The 24,964-nt window shown below is 35.9% G+C and overlaps 2 protein-coding genes across 2 annotated transcripts; both read right to left on the bottom strand.

The window, feature by feature from the left end:
• Nucleotides 1-4,837: 4,837 nt before the first annotated feature.
• LOC131319006 (GDSL esterase/lipase At5g03610-like) lies at nt 4,838-10,892 on the bottom strand. The gene is made up of 5 exons (XM_058349096.1): nt 10,796-10,892; nt 10,257-10,478; nt 7,934-8,211; nt 6,079-6,376; nt 4,838-5,199 (listed from the first exon to the last, which is right to left on the bottom strand). The coding sequence occupies exons 1-5, from the start codon at nt 10,860-10,862 to the stop codon at nt 4,979-4,981; spliced, it is 1,086 nt and encodes a 361-aa protein (XP_058205079.1). The 5' UTR covers nt 10,863-10,892; the 3' UTR covers nt 4,838-4,978.
• A 5,154-nt stretch (nt 10,893-16,046) lies between these two features.
• Nucleotides 16,047-24,716, bottom strand: LOC131319007 (GDSL esterase/lipase At5g03610-like). Its single transcript, XM_058349097.1, has 5 exons — nt 24,588-24,716; nt 24,011-24,235; nt 22,469-22,746; nt 17,434-17,731; nt 16,047-16,479 (listed from the first exon to the last, which is right to left on the bottom strand). Exons 1-5 carry the CDS (start codon nt 24,649-24,651, stop codon nt 16,265-16,267), a joined length of 1,080 nt encoding a protein of 359 aa, XP_058205080.1. The 5' UTR covers nt 24,652-24,716; the 3' UTR covers nt 16,047-16,264.
• Nucleotides 24,717-24,964: the final 248 nt, after the last annotated feature.

The raw sequence follows: 24,964 nt of genomic DNA, 5'->3' as shown, positions 1-24,964 counted from the left end.
GAGATAAATATGGATACTTGTATATCTAAAGTATAAATATATATCCTATATAAGTGTGAAAATAATATCAATTATACACATAATAATGTATAATTAATAATTCAATGTAATTAGTTATTGAATTAAGAATTTAACAATATAAATTTGTATAAAAAAAATAGAGCAAAAAAAAAAAAATTCGGGTCATTACAATCCTTCTCGTTTTGTAATTTATGAGAAAACAAGTTATGTTTAATAATATAGATTGTAATTTATCCTTGCCGTTTAAGAAAAGATTTATTTCGTTAATTATTCTTAGACCGTAATTTCTTTTAAGTTGATTCTTTCCCAAAACGAGAAGGATAAATTATATTTTCAATCTTCCCTAACCTTTCCTATCCTAATCTTAGACCTATTCTCTTCTTTTTCTTCTTTTGTTGATAACTCTTAGACCTATTGTAACAATCCAGATTTTTGACCCAATTTTTTTTTCTAAATATAATATTATTAGAATTATTTTCCTTAATGGAATTCTTTTTTTTTAAATAAAATTATGCATGCAATATATACATGCATTCTTTTTAAATTTTTTCTACACACACATGCGTGTATGCACACTCCTTCTCCTCCCTCACCTCAAACTTTTTTCGTCTCCTACTTAGTCTCTACTTCCTCCCTAACCCTAAAATCAAGCCCAATTCGTCCATTCTAAATCTCATAAACCCAACTCCATTAAATTTACTCTTATCCTCTTTCACCAAAATTCACCTATAAATATCCCACCCCATTGACCCACGAAAATACCACGATATTTCCCACACTCCACCGATCAGAAAAGAAGAGAAAAACAGAAGAAAACCAAATTCTAATCAATGGAGTTTTAGAGAGAGAAAGAAAGAGAGAGAAAAGTGGGTTTCATAGCTACGCCAAACCGAAACTCAATTCAACCATCACGATCACCTCCTACAACCCAGAGCATCCCCAAACAAGCCTCAATCCGATCCCAAAGTCTCCCGATCAAAGAACCCAAAGTCTTCTTCCCTAAAATTCAAGATTTGTTTTTAAATCAATTCGATCCGATTCAAGGTATTATAATTCATTCCAACCCCTTCTCCAAGTATATTAAGTGTTTATATGCTTAACCCTTTGTCCCGAACGAAAAAAATATAGTTCACTGCGCATTTTCTGCCGTATTCACCAATTTGATATTATTTTTGATCCCGGCACTTTATGTGTAATTATTTACAAAGAAGATGACCCTTATGATTTATTTTACAATCCTTTTGATATTAAAATTATGAAAAACTATTGATCTGATATTATGTTCTTACAGTGTGATATCATATTAGTATAAAATATAATAGTTATATCAGTTTAATTTATCTGGTAGATTGAGTTGATTTTAAATATTTCGAAACAACTTTGCGATCTTCCGAACATCATTTTTTACACCTGAAATATTTTTTTTATACTTTTCACACCTCAAAGATCATAATTTGTTAAGATTATATTTTTTTATTTAATTACATATTTATTAAATTATTTATTAGTTATCTTTCAAAGTTTTCAAACGAAAAATCTTTGCGATCTTCTAAACAACGTTTTAACACCCAACCTATTTTTTTCTAGACTCCTTGCATCTCAAAGATAATATCTTGTTAACTTCATTTTTTTTTTACTTAATTTACTATTTATTATTATTTTTACAGTGTTTCCAATTAAAATTTCCTTACGACCTTATAAACCTTATTATTAATACCCGAGTAATTTTATTTAGACTCACTACCTTCCAAAGATGAAACGTTATTAACCTTGACCTATTTTATTTATTAAATAATTTATTATCTATTTATTTTACTTTCGATAACTTTTATTAATATCTTTATTTAAAATAATCCGGCGACCCTCCGAACGCAACTTTTGACACTAAACTGATTGCATAGGACCTTTAGGACTCTTATTAAAGTCAATGTTAATTATTTTAATATTTTTACCTAATTAATGTATTTAATTAGTTTTTAATCAATCTAATTATTTAGAAATAATTAATGAGAGTCTAGAAAAATATTTTTTTTAAAATTTTTTTAAAAGAGTTCTTAGTTATTATCATCTTGTCCACACGAAATTAAGGACAACGGCTCATTCATAAAAAGTTGCGTGATTACATTGCTTACTGATTGTTTTGTTTATTATTTGATTAATTGTATATTGCACCACTGCTTGATTTGAATGCTAGATTGGACCATAGAGACATGGGGTGGTATGCGAATAGAATTCACCTAGACGATGCTAGGTAATGGATGAATTGGAATGTTTTATTTTTAGATTGCCTACAGGCGTAATTTTGAGATGTGATGAGATTTGTGATGAGATTGAAACTAACGGGAGTTCAGTGATGAATTGATAGACTGGCGGGAGTCCAGTGATGATTGTGAAGTGATTTGTGAAGTGGTATATAAGATAGGCGAACTCTAGTTGTGATTCATGCATGATAAGTTTTCTTCTTGTTGTAGTTATTGGGGTGCACACTCGGTATATAACTTAGGTGTATCTGCGACAGTAAAGGGAAGTGACCTCATGGGACCGAGCATGACTAGCGGTTGGGGGAGGAAAGATCTCGCGGAGAGATCTTAGATTTCACATTAGAATAATGAATAGTAATAAATTGGTGTTTTTAAATCATTATTCTGCTTTTCATATCTTTATTATCCTATTACTTGCTAGCTGTAGAGTAAGAGGGGTGGTTGGGTTGGATTATTCTACGCGGTGATTTATCACTCACGGATACGTGTGTATCCTGGCAAATCGTTTGCTTCGGCGAACAATTTGCCAGTAGGCGCAGAATTCAATGGAGAGAATTCAAAGATTTTGCAGTTCAACACGGAAAGAATATCAGGAACGAATATCGAGTATGCTTCGAATTTGTATCAAGCCTAGAGTCAGTTCTGAAGTTAATGTATTTTGAATCAGTAAATTTATCTTGTGACTGTAATAGCTAAACTTTATTTTGAAAAATTATATTTATTTAGCAAATTTTCTTAAAATTTTATTTTATATTGCTTTCGAAAAATCGGGGCGTTACACCTATTCTCTTCTTCTTCTTCTTTCCCGAAACGAGAAGAAAAATAAGACTTTTCCAAAACGAGAAGGATAAATTACAAAATCTATATTATTTCTTTTAATTTGATAAAATTCTTAGACCATAATTTCTTTTAAGTTGATTCTTTTTGGGAAAGTTTTGTTTTTCTTTCTCATTTTCTGTTTTAGGAAAAGTCCTAAATTCTCGGACTTTTTATTTTCTTAATTTATTTTTAGGGTTTCTTGGGTTTCGGCTTATATAAGGGTTCGTAACCTAGAGTTTATGTAGTTTTTTATTAATAATATTGCAGAAATTCTCTCTTTCTTTCTTGTGCGCAAGATTTGCTCGTTGCGACGAGTTATTTATCTCGTTTGGACTAGTACGCTAACTAGTCATTAGTGAATTCCGTTGCGTCAGTTACGGTTAATGTCTTTGTGGGCTTAAGTTAAATTCGTGGAGTGTTAAATTGCCCCTGCTTACCCTGGTTCACATAGCTCCGATAACCATGGGCCCAACCCCATTAAAATGAGACAATCCTTCTAATGACAGAATATTTTTAGAATCACTTTATATGCAGGCATCATTTCTGATTGTGTTTTTATTAATTTTTTAATTATATTTTTAAATATATAAACGGTGTAAAAATTAAGTGTTCTAATATTCAATCCGTTTGAACCAATGCGAAGATCTTATTTTTTTGATTATTTTATCTTAAATTGCCATAATGGATTTTGGCTCTAACGTCTTTTAATGAGTACCCTAATAGAGCCCTGAAACTAAATAAGGAGTCTTCGGGTGCTCGTTGAAAAGCCTTAGAGCCAAAAATTCATTACAACCATCTAGGATAAAATGATCGAAAAAATAAGATCTTCGTAGCGGTTCAACTGGATTGAAAATTGGAGCACTTAATTTTTTAATCATATTTTCCATTAGTTTCATTAACGGTGTTAACGATTTTATCAATTTGAAACGTAGAACAAACTACGGGAACGAAATTGAGACAATTGAAACTAGAGGAACGAAATTGAGATAGCCGTAAAATTAGAGGGACGACTACGAAAATTTACCTTTTTATTAAACTATGGAAGTCAAGATTATTGATCTTGGACTTCCACCGTAAAATAAATGAAGTGTCACCCCACAATAAAGATGAAGATGATTCGGAAAAAAATCCCGAATGACCCGTTCCCGATCTGGGCGGTATGTGCCTCATTGGTGTTTGGGCGTGGCCCTCGGGTGTTTTGGGCTTCGGCCTTGTAAGTGTTTTTTCTAACTTTTGATTGGATCCCCCCTCCCATCTATCTACAACTTGATGTACCCATTGTTAAATTTTCCCTAATAATATACTATTATCATTCCAAAAATAAAAATAAAAATCCAGAATGCATAACAAAATCCACAAAATGGATGTAATAAAACAATATCATAAATTAACATAACATTTTTTGAAATGGCATAATAAAAATAGAATCACTTTATTCCCAGTATTGTTCATTGTAAAATTCACCACAAAATGATACTCTTCCCATCCCACTTTAAATATCCCTTTCGGAAATCCGTGCATTTTCAAACTCCCAAAAAATATATTTCTAGATATATATTTTTAATTTGTTACACCTAATTAAAGTACGAGCACTTTAATTTGGTGTAGAAAATAAAATATATATATTTAAAAATAGTAATATTTTTTGGGATTTGAAACTGCGCGAATTTTCGTCAGAGACATTTAAAGTAGGACGAAGGGATCGAGTAACATTTACCATGAAAACACATAAGATATTGTTGCCGGTCACACAATAAGAGAAGGTACAATAGATCGAATCTCCCAGTAAACAAGCAGAGATATTAACACTGCTACAGGCCGTGCCCATTTCCGAAGCCTTTTAAGAAGGAAAATACAAGAATTGCTGAATTGCTTTTTTAATATGAACTTTTTTCAAACTTGGATTTCAAATAAAAGAACACAACGCGCCATCCGGCTTGTGTTGGATGCACATTATCCCAGAAGAATGTAGCGTTAGGATTGTTACATAAGGTATACATCTTCTCTCCTTTCGCATTTAAGCTCCCACAGCTATAACCACTGGCTGTGCCAAAACAACATGGCTTTAATATTGGGCTCTCAAACTTCACAGTAGTTTCTGCAGTGCGAAGAAGTTCGTATGATAGATTAGTGCCAATCAGTAAATTTTTTTTGAACAGAAAAAAATAATTTTATTAGTTCTTGGAAGCAAGTGACAAAGATTATTGGCAACCTATTTCACCAAAGAAAAGATTATTGGCAACCATTAATGACTCGGGTTTCTGGCAGCACCCCAATAGATCCGTTTAATTTTTGTAACCATTTTCAATGTTTATATATATATACACACACACACATACACATAGTCCTCCTGATCAAGTCCACACTTCTTACAATCAGGACCGTCCGCACCTCTCCTTTCCCAATCAAATTTTGATGATCCAAGCCGCTCAATGTATTCAAAATGTGATTTTAAGGGTATCCGCGAGAAATCGGCAAAAAAAAAAAAAACACCAAGTTGATGCATGCATGATTGTCGTCTAGCTTGTGCTATGTTAGTTTTTTTTTTTTTTTTTTTAACAGCATGTTGTGCTATATTAGTTTTATCTTGCTACTTGACAGATATCATGGCTCTGCTTTATTTTTCTAGTGAAAAATTAGATTTGTATGACTTAATTAAACAATGATAATGACTGAGCCCCAAATCCTATGGACTGGATGGTCATGTTTACCTACTTGGTGCCCGCTCGGCGCATCCGAATCGTCCATTGTATTTTTGGACGGTTTGGATTTGGAGAGAGAAAAAGTGTTGGGGTCGGAGGAGAGAGAGAATGTTTCAATCCGAGCTGTCCAAAAATACAATAGACGGCCCGGATGTGCCAAGTGAGTACTACATGGGATATATCCATCCGGCACCGAAAAATTTCTCTTGCATACTTTGGGGCTCTTCGGCGCCTATGTTGACGATTCAAACAGAACATACAAAAACGAAAATTACCTTTGTGATTGAGGATTGAACTGAACGCATCATAGAGGTCAAGTATTATGAATGCCCCTGGGTCCTTGCTCTCACTGTTGAGCTTCGCCACCGCTTGCTCCAGCAAAGTGTTGTGGAGTGTCGCGAGGGTGTTTGCAGTTTCATTGCACTGTTGGAAGGAATTCGCAACGGTGAATTCGGGGAGGCATCCGAAGGGCTCGATTGCTGTAACAGCCACTTTTCTCACTCCCATGTCGTGTATTCGTTTCAAGTTCACAGCAATTTGGTTGACTACACAAGTAATGAAGGATGGAAAACCCTACAGATATTAAGTAGTTTAGTACAACAGCATGCAGCCAAAGCATAGATTTTCAATAAAAATATGTTGGTTAATTGTACTGGTCTCTAAAAAATAAGTACATACATAAGAGAATAATTCTGATAAAAGTAATAGTATTACGAAAATTTTCAATTTTTCACATTTTCAGAACTAATATTACGAAAATTTAAAAGTAATAGCCCTTTATTGGTTACTTGATGAAAGAAGAAGTAATTAAACCATGGGATGGTGAACATGCCAAAGAGGAGAAATTTGTTTGGATCTCATGCTTTGGGACGCCCCTAGCCTACCGGCATGGTCCGTGCAAAACTTCAAGGATATTGACAATAAGTGGGGAGGCTTCATTCAAGCAGACGACAATACATTGAGACATGGGACATCGTATGAAAGAGGGAGAATTCTAATTGCCACTATAAGAAAAAACACCAATGGTGATATCTTTCGGGGACAAAATTCTATGCTTGTCGCTAAATGTAACCAACAATGACCAGGAAATCTAAATTTGTCCTAAATAAGTGCACTATCTCTCCTACTATTGCAGAATGATCTGTTATTATGAAAAATCCCAGGGTGTCAATGAAATTTCCCTTAGAAGGAGGTCTTTTTTTTTTTTTGATCCTTAGGGATTTTCTACCTTTTAGGAGGAGGTCATCCGGTGGCGGCCATGGAAGGATTTTCTACCTTTTTGGCGCCTGATCCCTTGCCTAGGGACGGTTGTCCTCCCAAATGCTATAATACTCTTCCGTCCCTAAATAAGTGTTCAGCCCGTAAATCTAAACTTTTAAAAAAATACATTTTTTTGTTTAAAAAATTAATTTTTTTTCACAAATCAATAAATGGCAATAAGTTCTATTAGATTGTTAAAAAAAAAAAAAAACAGATCTTTTAACGAAAAAAATGCATAAGGCTTAGGTTTGCACGCCGGACACTTATTTAGGGACGGAGGGAGTACTATTTTTTTGACCCCTTAAAATAATATCTTCCAGCGTTTAAAAGGGAAGAAAAAAAAAGAATTAATTGATGGCTCCTAGTAAACGCATTATTTGAATGTTTTGGTTGACTTTTCTTGAAATGTATAAGAGACTTTAACAGCTAATTATGGATATGGAATAAGATATCAAAATGCATGTGCATAGAAATACACAAATCAACTGGGAAAATAATAGTACATGCCTACAGAGTTGCTATATTATATCACCAAATTTTCTTAGTGCGTCTCTTCATCTTCCACATGTCTCTATACATGTTGGTAGACCTATCAATAAACCGGATGCATATATTCAAAGGCAGCCGTTAATTTTCCATTTCTTTGGGATTTGGATTAGACGGATATTCGGGCGTTGAAAAGTCTGACAACCTACCCATGTGGCATTGTGGATCTCGTTTAATTTGTTATGGTATATGCATGCTATTTTTTTTTTTTTTTTCGTGAATTCACGTGGAAGGTGGAATAACACATGAAGCAAATCAGGTGCTGCATAACATATGTATTTCCGACTGTTACATATGTATTGAGAGTTGATATGTAAATTTTACCAGTTCGGAGCCACCTTCGGCGATGTAAGTAGTATAGTCATTTCCGGAGACGGCAACAAGGCTCAAGGAGGATTCAAGTTCCGATTTCCGGTAAGCCGATTCCTTGAGGAGATTTTGGAAGAAATCAATCTGTGCAGTCATGTTTGGTTCCCCAACCGCAACCGTAGTATTAAAAACACCAGTCCCTCCAAACGCAAAATTCGTCCCGTACCTCGCAAGTTTTGCTTTATTTTTCCTCATTTCGTAAGGCACTGGAGACTTCAATCCCAAATACTTGGCTGCATATACATGTGTATACAACACAGAAGATTTAAAAAAATAAAATAAACAAAATGTATGAGTACGAGAATGAAAACCTGATAAAATTGTAGTATTAGAGTGTTTTGGCTAATTAAATAATTGAGCCTTTTTTTTTGTTTTTTATCCTTATTCAATCTTTTTCGCATTTATTAGTTTTGTGTTAACCTTTTGTGGATTATCGGTTCGTTTCGACAAGAGAAATCTAAAAAGTACGAAATTATGATCAAAATCTTTAAAAAGTACACTAAAGACAAAAATAATTCAAAACAGACAGACTTTTTGAATTATTTTTTCTTTATTAAAAGAAATTTGTTTGGTTCATAATTTTTTACTTTTTAAATTCTTCTTGCCGGTACAAATCATTAATCTGCAAAAAATTGACAAAAAATAATAAATAATAAATTGAATAAAATCATAGATTGTTAACCCAAGACACCCCTTAGTTATGAATCTTATGATCGTAGATTGTAAGTCAAAAGGTTATGCGATTTAGTTCACATCCATAACTATTAACTAGTAAGGTTCACATAATTCAAAGTTTTTTGTAATAACCGAACATCAATTGATATTTGGTTACGATCAATTGATATTCAATCAAATTGTTTTTTTGTGCTTTTTGCGAGGTGAGTGTATGTTTTTTTTTTCCAAAAATGGTAGGAGTTGTATTATATCAGAAAACAGCCGAATACATCGAAGTTGGATATCATCCCAAAGGGAGTAAATAACTGAACAAGAGGCCTAGCTAGCTACCCAAGATAACCCGCTAAAGCATCGCAATCAGGTTTTGCCAGCTAATCGGCCATGACCGACCTCCAAACAGAGAGAGCAATACAAACTTTCAATTACGGCAAAGACAACGAAAATAACAACAGAAATCATACACAGGGGAGGAAAAACTCCCATTAAAGGGAGAGAAACAAACAAATTAACAAAATCCAAAACAAACGAACCATAAAGAGACAAAGAAATAAAAAATAAAATCCGGCCGAGGAGACTGTCGCCGGAAGCCAATGCATCGGATCCGCCAACTAATTCATCGGATGAGCAAAGCCACGGAGGGTGGAGGAGAAGGAGAGGCACAAGTGGAGTACGACAAGGCTAGAGAGTAAAGAAGAAGGAGGCTAGAGGTAGGGGAAGTGGAGGTGAGGAGTAGCGGCCACCCCCACCCCCAACCCCTGAAGAAAACCCTTGAAGAAGAATAGTATAGAGAGAGGCTCTCAAGTTGAGAGAGAGAGAGATCGACTTGGATGTTAGGTGAATGTACGGTTCGAAGTAGGTTTGTGGATCATAGATAGGCCCACATAATGCAAGTCTCAAGCCGTATGGAGAATAGTGACGACCATTTCGTTGGATCCATTAATTCCCTGCCTCAAACGAATCGGGAATTCGGAGATTTTTCGGCCGCAATACGAATATTTTTTTATAAAAATTGGGGGATCGGGTAGGATTCGACAGTAAGTTTGTGTCACCCCTGATCCACCCCAAATTCCTCGATATATATTTTATTATTCTACACTTATAACGATTAGGGTTTACTGTTCAGTGATTCCCTCCCACTCCCACATCCTATTCACAATAGTCGAACTGCTCCCACCCCCGTCCGTGCCCGGTGCCACTGTAATCTCTCTCTCTCTCTCTCTATTCTTGTTCACACTCTCGATCTGTCCTCGTTCACTCTCTCGATCTGTCCTCGTTCTCTCTCTCTCAATCCATCTTTAATCTCTATGTCTCGTTCTTTCAATAATGACGATAAAATCTATTTTTTTCTTTTAATTCGGATATTGAATTCCCATGGGGATCTCCCTTATCCGTTTGGGGCAAGGATGGAGGACCAAAGAAAATACCCGTTGGAGATCGGGGACGGAGATTGTAATATCTGTCTCCGATCCGCCCCGTTGCCATCGCTTATGGAGAAGAGCACACACAAACACATACAGAGAGAGAGAGAGAGAGAGAGAGAGAGAGAGAGAGAGAGAGAGAGAGAGAGAGAGAGAGAGAGAGAGAGAGAGGTTAAAGGGTGTACCAAGAAATTCAGTGAGGACGCGACCGTCAGAGAAATGGCCGTATGGTTTGCCGGGAAAGGTGATGCCATAGGGAACCTGCCAATCGATAGCTGATTTTGGGAGGTTGCCAGTATCGGCATACGAGTCCCCGAAGACAAAAAGCTTTTTGGGGCGAAATCCGTATACACCACCACCCCCATGCCTATGGTGGCGAGAGTAAGAACCTTGCACTCCTTGGATATCTATGTGTTCATCACATAAACAAACTGGGTTAGCATTAATTAATCATCGATGGATGAAGGAAATTGGTAAAATTAAGTATACAAGTACAGCATTAACAAATGTTTTTACTTTATGGAGTACGTACTTGTTTACTTGAAACACAAAATTAAAGCTAGTTTAGTGGATGGTTTTCAAAATCTATTAATTACTGATGTACGTACATGTGTTTCGGAAACATATATTAACTTAGATTTTGAAAGAAATACTACAAGACATGCAGTTTGTGACTATTTTTGCTTTTAAAAAAGTACCCGATATTATCCTTGTTTATCAATACCTGAGAGAAGAGAGAGGAGGAAGAAGCAGCCGGAGAGTAAAAAGCATAAGAGATTTTGCTTCTCCATGAGAGAGAGAGAGAGAGAGAGAGAGAGATGATGATGGAGGACTAAAGGCAACGTGACTGCTTTATATAGATGTGTGCCTTCTATGAGAGTCCAAAAAATACATTTAAAAGTCCAAAAGAATATATTTGAGTGTAGCGATTGAGGACAACATAAGAATTAGAGCCTGTTTCAGAACACCTTCTTAAAAAATAAGTACTTATTTCATATTTTCAAACTCAAAAATAATGCAAATGAAAAATAATTTTTTAATTTTTTTTCACCGTATTAAAAATCTCAATGAGATCTTTCAAACAAAATCCATATTGCATATTTTTATATTTCAATAAACCTATCATATTTGAGCTTGAAATTGCCTTCTTAAAAAATAAGTACTTATTTAGCGTTGCGGAACGGGGCCTTACTACTCCATTCGTTCCTTAATAAGTGATAAGTTGAAAAAATTAGTGGGTAAAAGTTCATAAAATTTTCATTTTATCCTTTTGAGTAGATTCCTTTTTTAAAAGTTAATGAGAAAAAATGCGATGATAATGTCTCTATTAAGAATATTCGAAGTGTAATGATTATGTTTCTATAAAAAGTTGAATTTATGAAATTGAACACTTAAAAAGGACGGAGGAAGTACATATTTCTATTGAAATCGCATAATCCGATTTGTATATAGTTTTTTATCTACACTCTTATTAACTAATTCAATATGGAATATCTTATTGTGTACGGCTGGCTTGATTCCGAAAAGTAATTGTTCCCTTATATTGGATTTATTTATTTTAGCTAAACAGAAAGGACAAAGAGATAAATTTCACATTTTAAATTTGATTACGTAACGAATACTCAAAGTTAATCTATTTTAGACTTCTATCAGCATGATAAAAATATGTGATTTTAGCACTCCACTTTTAACCTGTGGTAATCCACTCTTTGTTTTACAATCTCAAATGATCAACACATAAAATGAAATTTCACTAGCTAAAACCAGAGTGCCAAAATTTATTTCCTAAAATAAAAGCAGCAAATCTATTTGGTGAAGCCCCTATCGGACCAAATTAAGTTGTCAAAATTTATGATTCTAAATGTACCCCAGTCCCTCACAATGGATCTACTTCATTTTAACCAAAAAGAAAGGACATAAAGGTAAACTCCATGCATCTCGAATTTGACTGCGCAACTACCGCACTGGTTCAAGTTTTTATGGTCGTAATAACACGCGATCACCACCGAGGTGGTAGCCCAGTTGGTGAGGGCCACTACTTCCCTTAACGCAGATGGAGGTTCGAGTTTCGACAGGTGCTCGAAATCCGTCTGCGGACGAAAGGAGGGGACTTTTCACCAGATGTGCACTAAAGTGGTGCCGTGGTAACGGTCCGTCCTCCCGGACGATAACTATGGCTCCAACCAGACATTCCATTGGCAGGGAGGGAGCCCTTATGGTCACGCCCAATAAGAGTTTTTATGTTGGTTGCCCCCTCCCACCATTTTGATTATAAAAAATAATGATAATAAATAACACGGAATCGTTTTCGGTGAAGTAATGTTTAAATAATAACGTCAATTAAATCGTGGAACATGAGAGGGACGGTGAAGTAATGTTTAAATAATAAATTCAATTGAATCGTGGAACATGAGAGAGAGAGAGAGAATTTTTGGCCTTGAATTACTGGTTTTGGAGACAAAAAGCTAGAGAAAAGTGTACGAGAGCCGGAGAGATGTCTTTGTTCTTGGGCTCTTCCTCCTCCTCCTTCTTCACAAAAACCGCGAAGGGAGGGGAAGAGATAGAGAATTGGTCTTCAACATAGTAGTATTATTTTTTCTGTAGAAAAAACCATGTAGAGAAGGTGTGTCTGTGAGAGAGAGGGAGACAGAAGAACGTACGTATGGTCTTCTTTTGATCGGCAAAGAGAATCTTATTAAAGAAAAATGCAAAAACATCGCACTGAATTTTCAATATACAAATACCAACAAGGTTGACAATTTCAACCTCGAGATTTGATCGTGTTGTACCTAGTTAAAATAAATTTATAAAAACTAGAAATTAACTACAACTTTGAAGAACCAAGTATTGATCCGTAGGGACGTATTAGCTAAATTATTCTAAATTCGATTGATTTCTAGATTAATTGGAAGGAAAAGGATTGATTGGTTTGAATTGATTTTGGAAAACTAATTGAATTAAAAAGCAATTAATTGAAAGATTTGAAAACTCAGAGGGAAAAAGTATTTAGGGTTTCGAATCCAACCGGACCTCGTAACAACGGTATGGGCAGGCTAGGTTTGTCATTCAAATCAGAAGGGATTATCGCTGGGGCTGCTTGCAAACCCTTTCAACAACCGTCCAAAGAATATATGTAGTTATTAATCCGCATGAATTTCTGTTCTGGGGGACACAAAGCTAGAGAAAAGTGTATGAAAGGGAGAGATCTAAGTCATTGGTCTTGTGCTTATATGCTTATACAAGAGCTTCCATACAAACTCTTGGATAAAACTCACCTTTGAAAACCGACTAATAAGAAGAGGGTGTCCAAAAGTACACGCAAGACCAAACCCACACTTAATCGATGTAGGACAATAAAATCATTTCCAAAACAAGATTTTTGGAAAACAAGTCAGAATTTAGAACCTCCAATTAGCTGACACCAAAGCAAACTAGAAAAAATTTACTGAATGAAATACTCCTATTACATAAGAACAGTGGGACTGATCAATGTGACATTGATTCAGCAAATGTAGCACTAAATAAACGGAAAAGAGACAAAAAAAAAAAAAAAAAAAAAATTAAGAAACCTGTAAAATTGATTCAGCACATGTAGCACTAAAATCTGACAAAATCTTCGATCTTCGAAATATAAAACCACGTAGGGAGGAGAGAGATAGAGAATTGGTCTTTTAAAAATATTAGTTTTTGGTAGGAAAAAACCGTGCAGAGAACGTATGGGTGTTTGACAGAGAGATACTCCATTCGTCCCAGTTTGTTTGTCCTCTTTTTGACTTTTTGAGAGCGTTTGACCTCTCAAAAAATTGTCTATAATTTTCAATTCGTAATGTTTTTAATATGCAATATGGATCTTGTTTGATAGATCTCAATTAGTTTTATTATACAAAATCTTCAAAAATCATAAAAAAATGTTATAAAATGTAAGATATAAGTATATTTTTGAAAGACACGAATTTCGACGATTGGACAAACAAATTGGGACGGAAGGAGTATTTAAATTTTGTCTTTTTTTTTTTTTCTGATCGGTAAAGAGAATTTTATTGAAGAATGCAAAGACATCACGTTACCAACAAGGTTGACAATTTCAATCTCATGATTCCCTGGAAGTTTTTTTTTTTTTTTTTCTATACAAGGTTGACAATTTCAATCTCATGATTCCCTGGAAGTTTTTTTTTTTTTTTCTATATGTCCACAATTTTGTCCCCCCCCCCCCCCCCCCACTAGTAGGCTCCAAGTATTTTTTTTTCTATATGTCCACAATTTCCTCCCCCCCCCACGAGTAGGCTCCACTTGGGCCGGAGGTGGCTCCATTTGTGTCATTCCATGGTCACGTTACCAACAAGGTTGACAATTTCAATCTCATGATTCCCTGGAAGTTTTTTTTGTTTTTTTTTCCTATATGTCCACGATTTTGTCCCCCCCCCCCCAACTAGTAGGCTCCACTTGGGCCGGAGGTGGCTCCATTTGTGTCATTCCATGGTCAACTGACCACCCAAAAAAAAAAAAATTTCGCTTAGAATACATGTAAATTTTTTGGACTAACCTTACTTTGAACACTCAATTCAATTGTCAATAAACACCCACCCCACAAATTAATCCACTTGAAATTAAAAGCAATTTGTGCAATCGAATGAAAGATCAATGGATGAATGATTGCTTAATTACTTTACATAGAGAGTGATGTATTTGATACCGTTGATAACGAGGATATCATGCAATGGTTTCAAAATATGAAAACTCGTTGAGGACAACTGTAATAGCTTATATACTTTGCTATTTTTGGGTCGCATTTTATATATTATGTATACAATTAACTTCACCTAAGGGCGTCTGCACTCAGCAAAGTGCGGACATCCCCTTTTCCGATAGGATTTCGATGATCTAAGCCGCTCAATGTGATCAAAATGTGATTTTAAGGGTCCCCGCGAGAAATCAATAAAAAAGAAGACCGAGAAAAGCTTCATCCGAGAAGTTTTTATTCAACAGTTAAAAAAAAACTGTTCGGATGGAGCCATTTCCGGTCATTTTTTTTGCTAATTTCTTGCATTGAGCAGTTCGGATCATTGAAATTCAATTGAAAAATGTGAAGTCTTTACTTAAGCTAAGTAAAGACTCCCTTATAAGAAGGAGACTGATTATGTATAACTTTTTGTTTATATATAGTTGTGATTTCTCAAGATAGTATAGTGTAATTTCTGATCACTCTTAGAAAAATTCCTAGAGCCGCCACTGACTTGGGCTATCAGTACTGAAGCTCATTTTGCTGGAGTTCTAGGCTTAAAATATTGGAATTCTGCCATTGTTGGTTTTTCTTTGTAAGCTCATTTTGATCGAAACTAATAATTTAATTTTTTTCTAAAAAGACAAGAATAATAAAAATGTGGTATAACAATATTTGTTGGTGTAAAAAACAGTGACTTATTCTATGACAGACAATTATTCCAATGATATATCGTCATTCCAATGGCATAAAACTGTTTTTGGCACATTAATCATGCCAAACTGGCATTAAAACTCATAATCATTAAGACTATTTGCATGCATCATTGCTCATATATTGTAATATTCACCACAAAATGTGGTATAACAATATTAATCACGTTCAAAACGCATATCAATATAAGATTCGGACACACAATATGAGGAGGCAGTGCCGGCTTGTCCATTAGAATTCCTTGTAAACTGAAACAGATAAAACCTACTACTCCCTCCGTCCATTTTTAAATGTCCTGCTTCGTAATTTCAATTTATTAAAAAGACATCATCATTATACCTTTCATATAAACTTTTTCCTCCACTTTCCCTACTTACCCATCATCATTACACTTTTACTCATTAACTTTTCAAAATGGAATCTACTATTAGGGACAAAATAGACAATACACTAACTTTTATCCACTAACTTTACAAAATGGACACTTATTAAGGGACAGCCCAAAATAGAATACTGGACTCTAAAAAAGGGACGGAGGGAGTAGTAAAAAGGATACTCGATCTATATCCTTTCATCAACCATATTTCATGTGCGTTGACGTCAAAAATAAAATCAAAATATGCTTCATTCCCGAAGCCTTAATCAACAAGTACAAGAATTGCCAAACAAACTTAAACACAAACATCTTTTAATCCACCCCCTGTGAAATTAATTAAGAAGATAAAACAACTAGCAATGATCATGAGGATGATAAATTAATTAACTTTTTTCGAACTTGGATTTCAAATAAAAGAACACGACTCGCCATCCGGCTTGCGTTGGATGGAAACTGTCCCAGAAGAATGTAGCGTTAGGATTGTCACATAAGGTATACATTTTCTCCCCTTTCGCATTTAAGCTCCCACAGTCATAACCAATGCTTGTGCCAAAACAACATGGCTTTAATATTGGGCTCTCGAACTTCACAGTAGCTTCTGCAGTGCAACAAGTTCATATTATCGATTAGTGGCATTAGATCAACCTCGTTTTCGACGTGCTTGATGATTTCAATGAGCTTAAAAATATGAACGGTTATAACGATTAATATGTGACCCGGAAGAAATTAAAAAATAGGCTAAATATTAGACCATTCAGTCCATTTTCATGGACCGTTTTGATAAAGTTACAGGGAAGCTAAATCCACCAACTAATCAATTTCAAAACGGAAAGGCTATAGGAGTACGTCCCTAAAACATTTCTCAAACAAAAAATTTATTTTGACCCTTCAACTTCCAATTATTTACAGACTGTTGTCAATCCAGTGGAATTCAGTAATGTCAAAAGTTTCCTTACGAGATCAAAGTACATTTCAAAGCCAAATAAAATGGCCATATTATAACTTTAAGGGCTGAAAAGGAAAATGTGAAAAGAGTTTTCATTGTCACGTGTCGTCTTTTGATATAAAAAATTGGACAACAATGAAAAACTAAAAACAAATCTCGTAGATTAAGTCTTAATTATTGATAACTGGGAGTTAGCTTTGTTGGCCAGAAATGCAATTGCATATCACAAAGAGATCAGGAGCTCGAGCCTCCTTACTTGCATGTGGGTGTTTTTACCGATGTATTTGTTGGGATTATTTCTCGCCCTAATGGGGGGCCAACTTTTAGGTCAGTTGGGTATACAGTGATTCTGGTCCTTTTGATGGGCTTATTAATTTTATTGGTTGAGTTGGGCTTGATTATTTCGTGAATTTTAAAAGTTACATCTATTAATAGGCTTTTTCTAACGCGATTCTTTTTTTTTTGGACGGCAAAAAAAATTATTAAGGTTTCTAACGTGATCTGTTAATTGGTTGAATTCTACAAATTAAACAAATACCGAGGCGCAGGAGTACGTAATAAATTTGCAAGTGTAAATTATCAACGAAGAAAACAAACTAAAATTACCTTTGTGATTGAGGACTGAATAAAACGCGTCGTAGAGGTCAAGTATTATGAATGCCCCCGAGTCCTTGCACTCACTGTTGAGCTCTGCCACTGCTTGCTGCAGCAACTTGTTGTGGAGTATCGCGAGGCTGTTGGAAGTTTCATTGCACGTTTGGAAAGAACTCACGAAGGTCACTTTGGGGAGGCATCCGAGGGGCTCAATCGCCGCAACAGCCACTTTTCTCACACCCAAGTCGTGGATTCGTTTCAAGTTCACGGCGGTTTGGTTGACTACGCGAGCGACGAAGGTTGGAGCACCCTAGAGAAACAAAGTAGTTTATTTCAAGCAGCCAAAGCAGAAGTGTACTAGTTCAAATCAAATTTTCAAAAATTGTATTGGTCTCTGAAAAATATTAAAATAAGTTCATAAGAGAATATTCTGCATTAAATGACAAATAATGGAGTGTTGTTATCAAAAATTGGAGTGCCAAAATTAATAACCTTTTCATTTTGGTATTTTTGTTTGTCTTTTCTGCATTTTTGTTAGTTTTACGACATATTTGTTGAAATAATTATTCGTGTCAAGAAGAAGAGTCTAAAAAGTAAAAAATTAAGACTAAAATAGAAAAAATAAATTTCACTTAAAGATGAAAAAAAAAACCCCCAAAAAGCTTAAAAGGCGTGAAGAACAACAAGTGGTCATTCGGTGAGACAGAGACCCCAAGAACAACATGTGGTTAATCAGAAAGGAAAACATACGGTTATCGATTGGTGGGGAATTGAGGAGTGAGGAGTTGTTCGATCATTAAGTGAAGGGCGGGTCTGACGCAACGGTAAAGTTGTTTTATTGTGATATGGAGGTCACGGGTTTGAGTTGCGAAAACAGTCTATTTGCTTGCAGAGGTAAGGCTATGTTCTGTCAGACTACTTTTCCACCATCTCTCTTAAAATCAATTGGTATTAGCAAAAGGCTTCAATTAAGTCTTTTATGACATTCGACATCGCACCCGCAAGTCTGTTTTTAGAGCGGTCGTAGAGAGTGGCATTATGTAACCAAATCTATGGAGACATTCCGAGCCCAACACGTATATCAACCATTTTCCAAACCCCATAATGACAGGAGCCTCGTGTGTTGAGTTTGCCCTTTAAATGTTGAGAGATTGTGTTTATGTTTAAATACAGGTGTGCTCGCAATGTAAAATATGCGGAAAGGGGAAAGGAGAGAGAACAGGAAGAGGAAGAGAGAATTGGGAATTCCTGTGGAGGTTTCCCCCCACCAGGCACGGGCACGGCACGGGCACGGGGCAGCACGGCACGTCACAGGCACGGTATTGGCCTGGCACGGCACGACACATCACGATTGTAGTGGGCCCGGGGCACGGCACGGGCACGGAAGTGGGCGGCACAGCACGAGCACGGCACGAAAGTTGGCCTGACACAGCACGGCATGACACAGTCGTAGACGGGCACGACACAGGCACGAGCACGAAAAGTGGACAGGCATGGCACGGCACGACGCGACACGGTTCTAGCAAGCCAAAGGCATGGGCACGACCCGGACACAAAAGGGCACGGCACAAGGCAAGGGAAAAAAAATTAAATAAGCCAAATGGCTTCTTTTTTAAAAAATTTTAAAAAAATTAAACGATTTGTATTCGGTAAAAAATATTTGTTTACTTTTTTTTAAAGGTAAACAACAAAGATATTTAATTTTTTAAAAAAGGAAATTTATTAAAAAATCATTTTTTTACTTTTAAAAAACTATCAAATTTTATTCAGTAAAAATATTTGTTTTGTTTTTGTTAGTAAAATTAAATAGGCTTTGGACCTTTGGTTTACAAATTTAACATTACAATACAAGATAACAAGTAAAATTAAAAAAACTTATCAAAATATTTATGGTGCAAGAGTAATTTAATATGAAAGGAAACGTGCAAAAGTCATATATTATTTACCCCAAATCTAACAAGAAATAAGAAAAAAAAGTGTCAAACAAAAAAGAAAAAAAATACATAGTAGAAATAAGGGGAAAAAATAAATAAATAAGAGTTAGCTAGACAGCCTGGACTAGGACTTCAACTCAAGTCCTTAGGTCCTTTTATACACAAACCAATATGCCATCAATTAACTTGTATTATGAATTTGAAAAATTAGTATATATTATGTAGCTCTATTATATAAAAACGAGGCCATCAAGCAGTAGCCACACAATCGCAACGCAATCACAACGATCGATACCATTCAATGCATTCATTTCGTGCGTTAGATTTTGAGAGCTCTTTCATCGGCAAGCTGATTCATTGTTTGATTGAATTGTATACAATGGTTGCATGTCTGATGCAAGATTAGTTATGCTTTAAGTCAACATACACATGTTAGGGCAGACTAAAATGACATGACTTAAAACGGCACGGCCCGGCCGGATCCGACACGACACGATTAAGTAAATGGGCCGGCACATCTTGACACGATTGAAAACTACACGGCACGACATGATTTAAGAATACGGGCCGGCACGACACGACACGATTTAAGAAAACGGACAGGCACGACATGACACGATTGAAAACGGCACGACACGACACGATTTCAGAAATGGGCCGGCACGACACGACACGACAGGATTGGCAAATGGCACGGCACGGCACGACACGATTTAAGTAAACAGGCCGGCACAGCACGACACGATTGACAAACGGCACGGCACGACACGATACGATTTAAGTAAATAAAGTAAACGGGCCGGCACGGCATGGCACGAAGCACGATTAGCACGAGTTAAACGGGCCGTGCCGGCACGGCCCATTTGACACCTGGGGGGGGGGGGGGGGCGCGGTGGTGGTGGTGTAGGGTGGGTTTGAGAGTGTGTGTTTGATTGTGTCATTTTTTACTACCAGAAGGAAGTGGATTATCTTCGGACCAAATTTTGGATTTGAGCGGACAGTCAAAATCTTGACCATTCAATGCTGCAATTAATATTTCAGATCTGCTAAGAGACTCTCCTGGCAAAGCGTTTGTAAGCAAACTTGAACCATTGATTTTTTCAATGTGAAGCTCAGATTAGGACTATTTCCTCCAATCCGAAACTTGGACGGGAGAAGAGAATCCGAAACCGAGCGAGAATAATACAATAGGTTCGTGTGTTTTGAGTGTGGAATTCTCTCTAGTCTCTGTAGTCCCGTCAAGGTGGAACCAAAATGGAAGCAAATATGAAAGAAATATGTGCCCAAGAAAACGTAGCACTTTTTGTGGATAAAAGCACGTAGCACTTTTTGTCTAAATCCGAATCCTTTGACTGATCAATTTAGTCCTAGTGTTGAGTAGCTGGAGCTGTTGCCAAGTCTTTTAGAGCATCTCCAAGAGTCCAACCCATCTCTAATAACTATAAAATGGAGAATGAATATGATATATTGGAGTGAGATTTTGTAATTTATTCTATTTTTTTGTATTTTATGAGAGAATTTAGGAAGAATCTATCGTACTTTTTAGATATTTGGATCTCCAAATTGTCTTTTGTGTTCCAAATATGGAGACTTTACTTCCATTTTGGAGACAAAATTTCTAAAAAGTACGATAGATTCCCTCATAAAGTGCAAAAAGTGATAATAAATTATAAAATCTCCCTTCAATATGTCACATTCATTCTCCATTTTGGAGTTTTAAAGATGGGTTGGAGATCTTCAACAGATCTCCAAAACCTAAAAATGGATAATATATGTGATACATTAATTGAGTAAAGATTTTGTAATTTATTTCATATTTTCTTCATTTTATTGTACTTTTTGGGAGAATTTTTATGAAGTGACCCATCGTTCTTTTAGAAAATTTGGTCTCTAAAATGAATGTGTGATGGAGACCCAAAGGATTATGGGTTTCTCCAAGATTTTTCCAGAAAATACATAATGTGAAAAAAAGATGGGATAGATTATAAAATATTCCCTCAGTATGTCACATTCATTATCCATTTTAAAGTTTTGGAGACGGATTGGAGATGCTCTAAGAAAAGGTGTGCTGCATTAGTTTACCAATTGGGGATGGTGCTGTGCAGTGGTGTGCACAGCACCGTGTTGTACACCTCCGAGCTGTCGGATCGTACATCAACAGCTCGGATCTCATCTCGATAATGAACAACTCTCAATCATTGATTACTGAGATGAGATTCAAGCTGTCAAATGTACGATCTATGACTCAGAGATGGAAGTCCACAATTGTCTACACAATTACACATGATTGAATGAGCTATGAGTGACTTATATGTTAGATTCACTTTTTCTCGTCATAAAAAGTAATAAAATTTATCAGCTCTCGCTTATTTTAAATAAAAAATAACTTTGTTGTGATCGAAAAAAGATACTCCATAATAGCGCTTTATTCGTTACAGCTTGTTGAAAGAAACGTCTTGATTAGAAAAGACAACTTTATTTCTTTTGAGATTAATTGAGAGTTGTGTTTATTTATTTTATGCTAAAAAAGGGTGAACCTGAATCTAAGCCACTTTGGCTGATTCCAACACGTGTTTATTTAAACATTAATTTGTTGATTGGCGAGTTGATGAAATGGACAACGAAAGGACTTTGAATTTATATTCATTTCTCATACATGAAGAAGCGTTATTAAGTGGTGCAGCCCATGTGATTGGGTTTGTTAGGATATTATTGTCTTTTGAAGGATTTTCAACCTTTTTGGCTCTTGGATGGCTGGATCCCTTGCCTGGGGACGGTTGCTCCCAAATATAATAGTTTTTCAGTGACATAAAATAATATCTTCCAATGTTTAAAAGGAAAGAAAAAAAAAAAGAATTAGTTGATGGCCCCAAGCTAGCGAAAGGTACATTAATATTGCTATGATTTGGTTGACTTCCCACTGGAACAGGTATATCACCAAATTTCTCGGTGGGTTTCTTCATTTCCTGTGTGTCTACTCATGTGGTAGGTCTTTCGTTGGACCGAATCGATAAATTCAAATACAGCCGTTAATTTCACATTTTCTTGGATTTAGATTAGACGGGTATATATTTGGATCAGGTGTACTGTTGATGTGTAATTATATATATTACCTGGGCAGAGCCACCTTCGGCGAGGTAAGTACTATAGTCGTTTCCAGAGACGGTAACAAGACTCAAGGAGGATTCAAGTTGTGATTTTCGGCAAGCCGATTCCTTGAGGAGTTCCTGGAAGAAATCAATCTGTGCAGTCATGTTTGGTTCCCCAGGCGCAACCGTAGTGTTAAAAACACCAGTCCCTCCATACGCAAAATTCATCCCATACCTCGCGAGTTTTGGTTTATTTTTCCTCATTGCGTAAGGTACTGGAGACTTCAATCCCAAATATTTGGCTGCATATACATGTGATATATATGAAACACAGAAAATTTTAAAAAAAAAAAAAAATTTTGATTAGCAACAAAATTTATTAGAATTCGACAAAGGGTATATCGAGGCTAAGAGAAAAGCTATATGCGATATACAAAAGAGGGTTACAAAATTATCTACCCATAAAAATATTGAAACCTTTTTTGGGTAATGTCGGGAATCTTATAGCATTGTTTTGGGGCAAAGTAAGACTTGTAAATTTCCTGAGATCTTTGGGGTAAAATTACAAAATACTCCACCAAACTACACTTGCTCCGGGGATATTTTGAAACTCAGTGGGGTCAGGTAACCCCACTCGCCCTATGCTAGGTTGACTCCACTTGCCCTATGATGGGTCCGCCCTTGCTTTAATAGGTTAATAATATAAAGAGACATTGAACCTTAACTGTTACTAGTACATACACCAGATGAGCTCCTCTCCACATCCCAATATCTATCCATATTTCTCTATACCACTCTTACTTTGTAGGCCCCATTCCCGCTCATAATCTTGATCCAAACCGTTTATCTTTTAAAACACAAACCAAAAAACATGTCTACAAATGCTCAGTTTGATCAAATATGGATAGTTATGTGAACACGTTGAAAATTATTACTCCTTTCGTCCCCCAAAAATTATCTGCTAGTCTACACCAACTCTACAAAGGGAGAACTTAAAAATAATTGCATTTTATCGGAAAAAAAAAATTGAAACTTTTTGTATAAAATAAAAGTACTCATTGATTTCCAGCCGCTATCGGCAAAAAAGTTCGTACGGGGTGAGCTGAGCTCTTGCGGGCTAGACTATTTTTGGAACGAAAGTGCTATGAACAACGAATGGCAAATATATTGTAAACTTTAACGTTACGATTTACAGAACAAAATGTAACTTGTTCATGATACTGGACCAAACTATTATTTTTTGAGACCTGCTCTTCTTGTGCGTATTGCGAGGTGAGCGGTTCAAAATATGTTTGTGGATCATAGATAGGCCCACATAATGGAACTGTGGAGGCGCGTACATATGGAGAATGGAGAAGGGCTCATCCCATACGCATACATTTTTTATTTTTTTTTGGGAGGGCAAGAGGAGAGTATTTTCACCTACCACATACATTCACTATGCACACAAACACTCGCACGCATATATATATATATATATATATATATATATATATATATATATAGAGAGAGAGAGAGAGAGAGAGAGAGAGAGAGAGAGAGAGAGAGAGAGAGAGAGAGGTGTACCAAGAAACTCAGTGAGGACACGACCGTCAGAGAAATGGCCGTCTGGTTTGCCGGGAAAGGTGATGCCATAGGGAACCTGCCAATCGGCAAATGATTTTGGGAGGTTGCCAGTATCAGCATACGAGTCCCCGAAGACGAAAAGCTTTTTGGGGTGAAATCCGTATACACCACCACCCCCATGCCTATGGTCATGCCCAAAGTAAGAACCTTGCACTCCTTGAATATCTATACATATTCATATCATATATACAAACCGTGTTAACAATTAGCATTATCAATAAGAGAATTGGTAAAGTAAAGAGTACGTACGCACAACAGTATCAACAAAAGGCCATGTTTAGTTACAGTTTTATTTAGTATATACCTGTTTACTATAGAAACACCAAAATCTAATTTATAGTTGATGGTTTTCAAAATCTGTATAATTTGATGTAGTTTATGGGAACGTAACTCAGGTTTTGAGAAAAGTCTATGGACTTATTTCCGCTGAAAGAAATACGAGATTAGAAAATTGTGACTACTTTTTGTCTTGAAAACAACACTTCAGATACTAGATATCCTGTTAATTTTTTGGTACCTGAGAGAAGAGGGAGGAGGAAGAAGAAGCAGGAGAATAAAAAGATAAGATTTTGCTCCTCCATGAGAGAGAGAGAGAGAGAGAGAGAGAGAGAGGAGCTAGTTGAGTGCTTAGTGCTTTATGCTTTATGCTTTTTTGGCAATGGATGTGAGTGATTTATATAAATGGATGCCTTCCATGAGAGTCCAAAAAAATACGTGGGACGAATTGCAATAGTGCCCCTGAAGTTTCTACTAATTGCAAGAGTCCTCTTTATATATATATATATATATATATACACAAATTATCAAGTGAGGGATCCCTCACTTTTTTAAAATGCGGGACTTTCATTTCCCGATCAAATTTTGAAAATCCGAACCGTTCAATGTGTGCAGAAC

Source organism: Rhododendron vialii, chromosome 3a, assembly GCF_030253575.1.
Source record: "Rhododendron vialii isolate Sample 1 chromosome 3a, ASM3025357v1".
Taxonomy (NCBI): domain Eukaryota; kingdom Viridiplantae; phylum Streptophyta; class Magnoliopsida; order Ericales; family Ericaceae; genus Rhododendron; species Rhododendron vialii.
The sequence above is the reverse complement of the archived record's forward strand: the minus strand, read 5'-3'. Positions and strand labels throughout refer to the sequence as shown.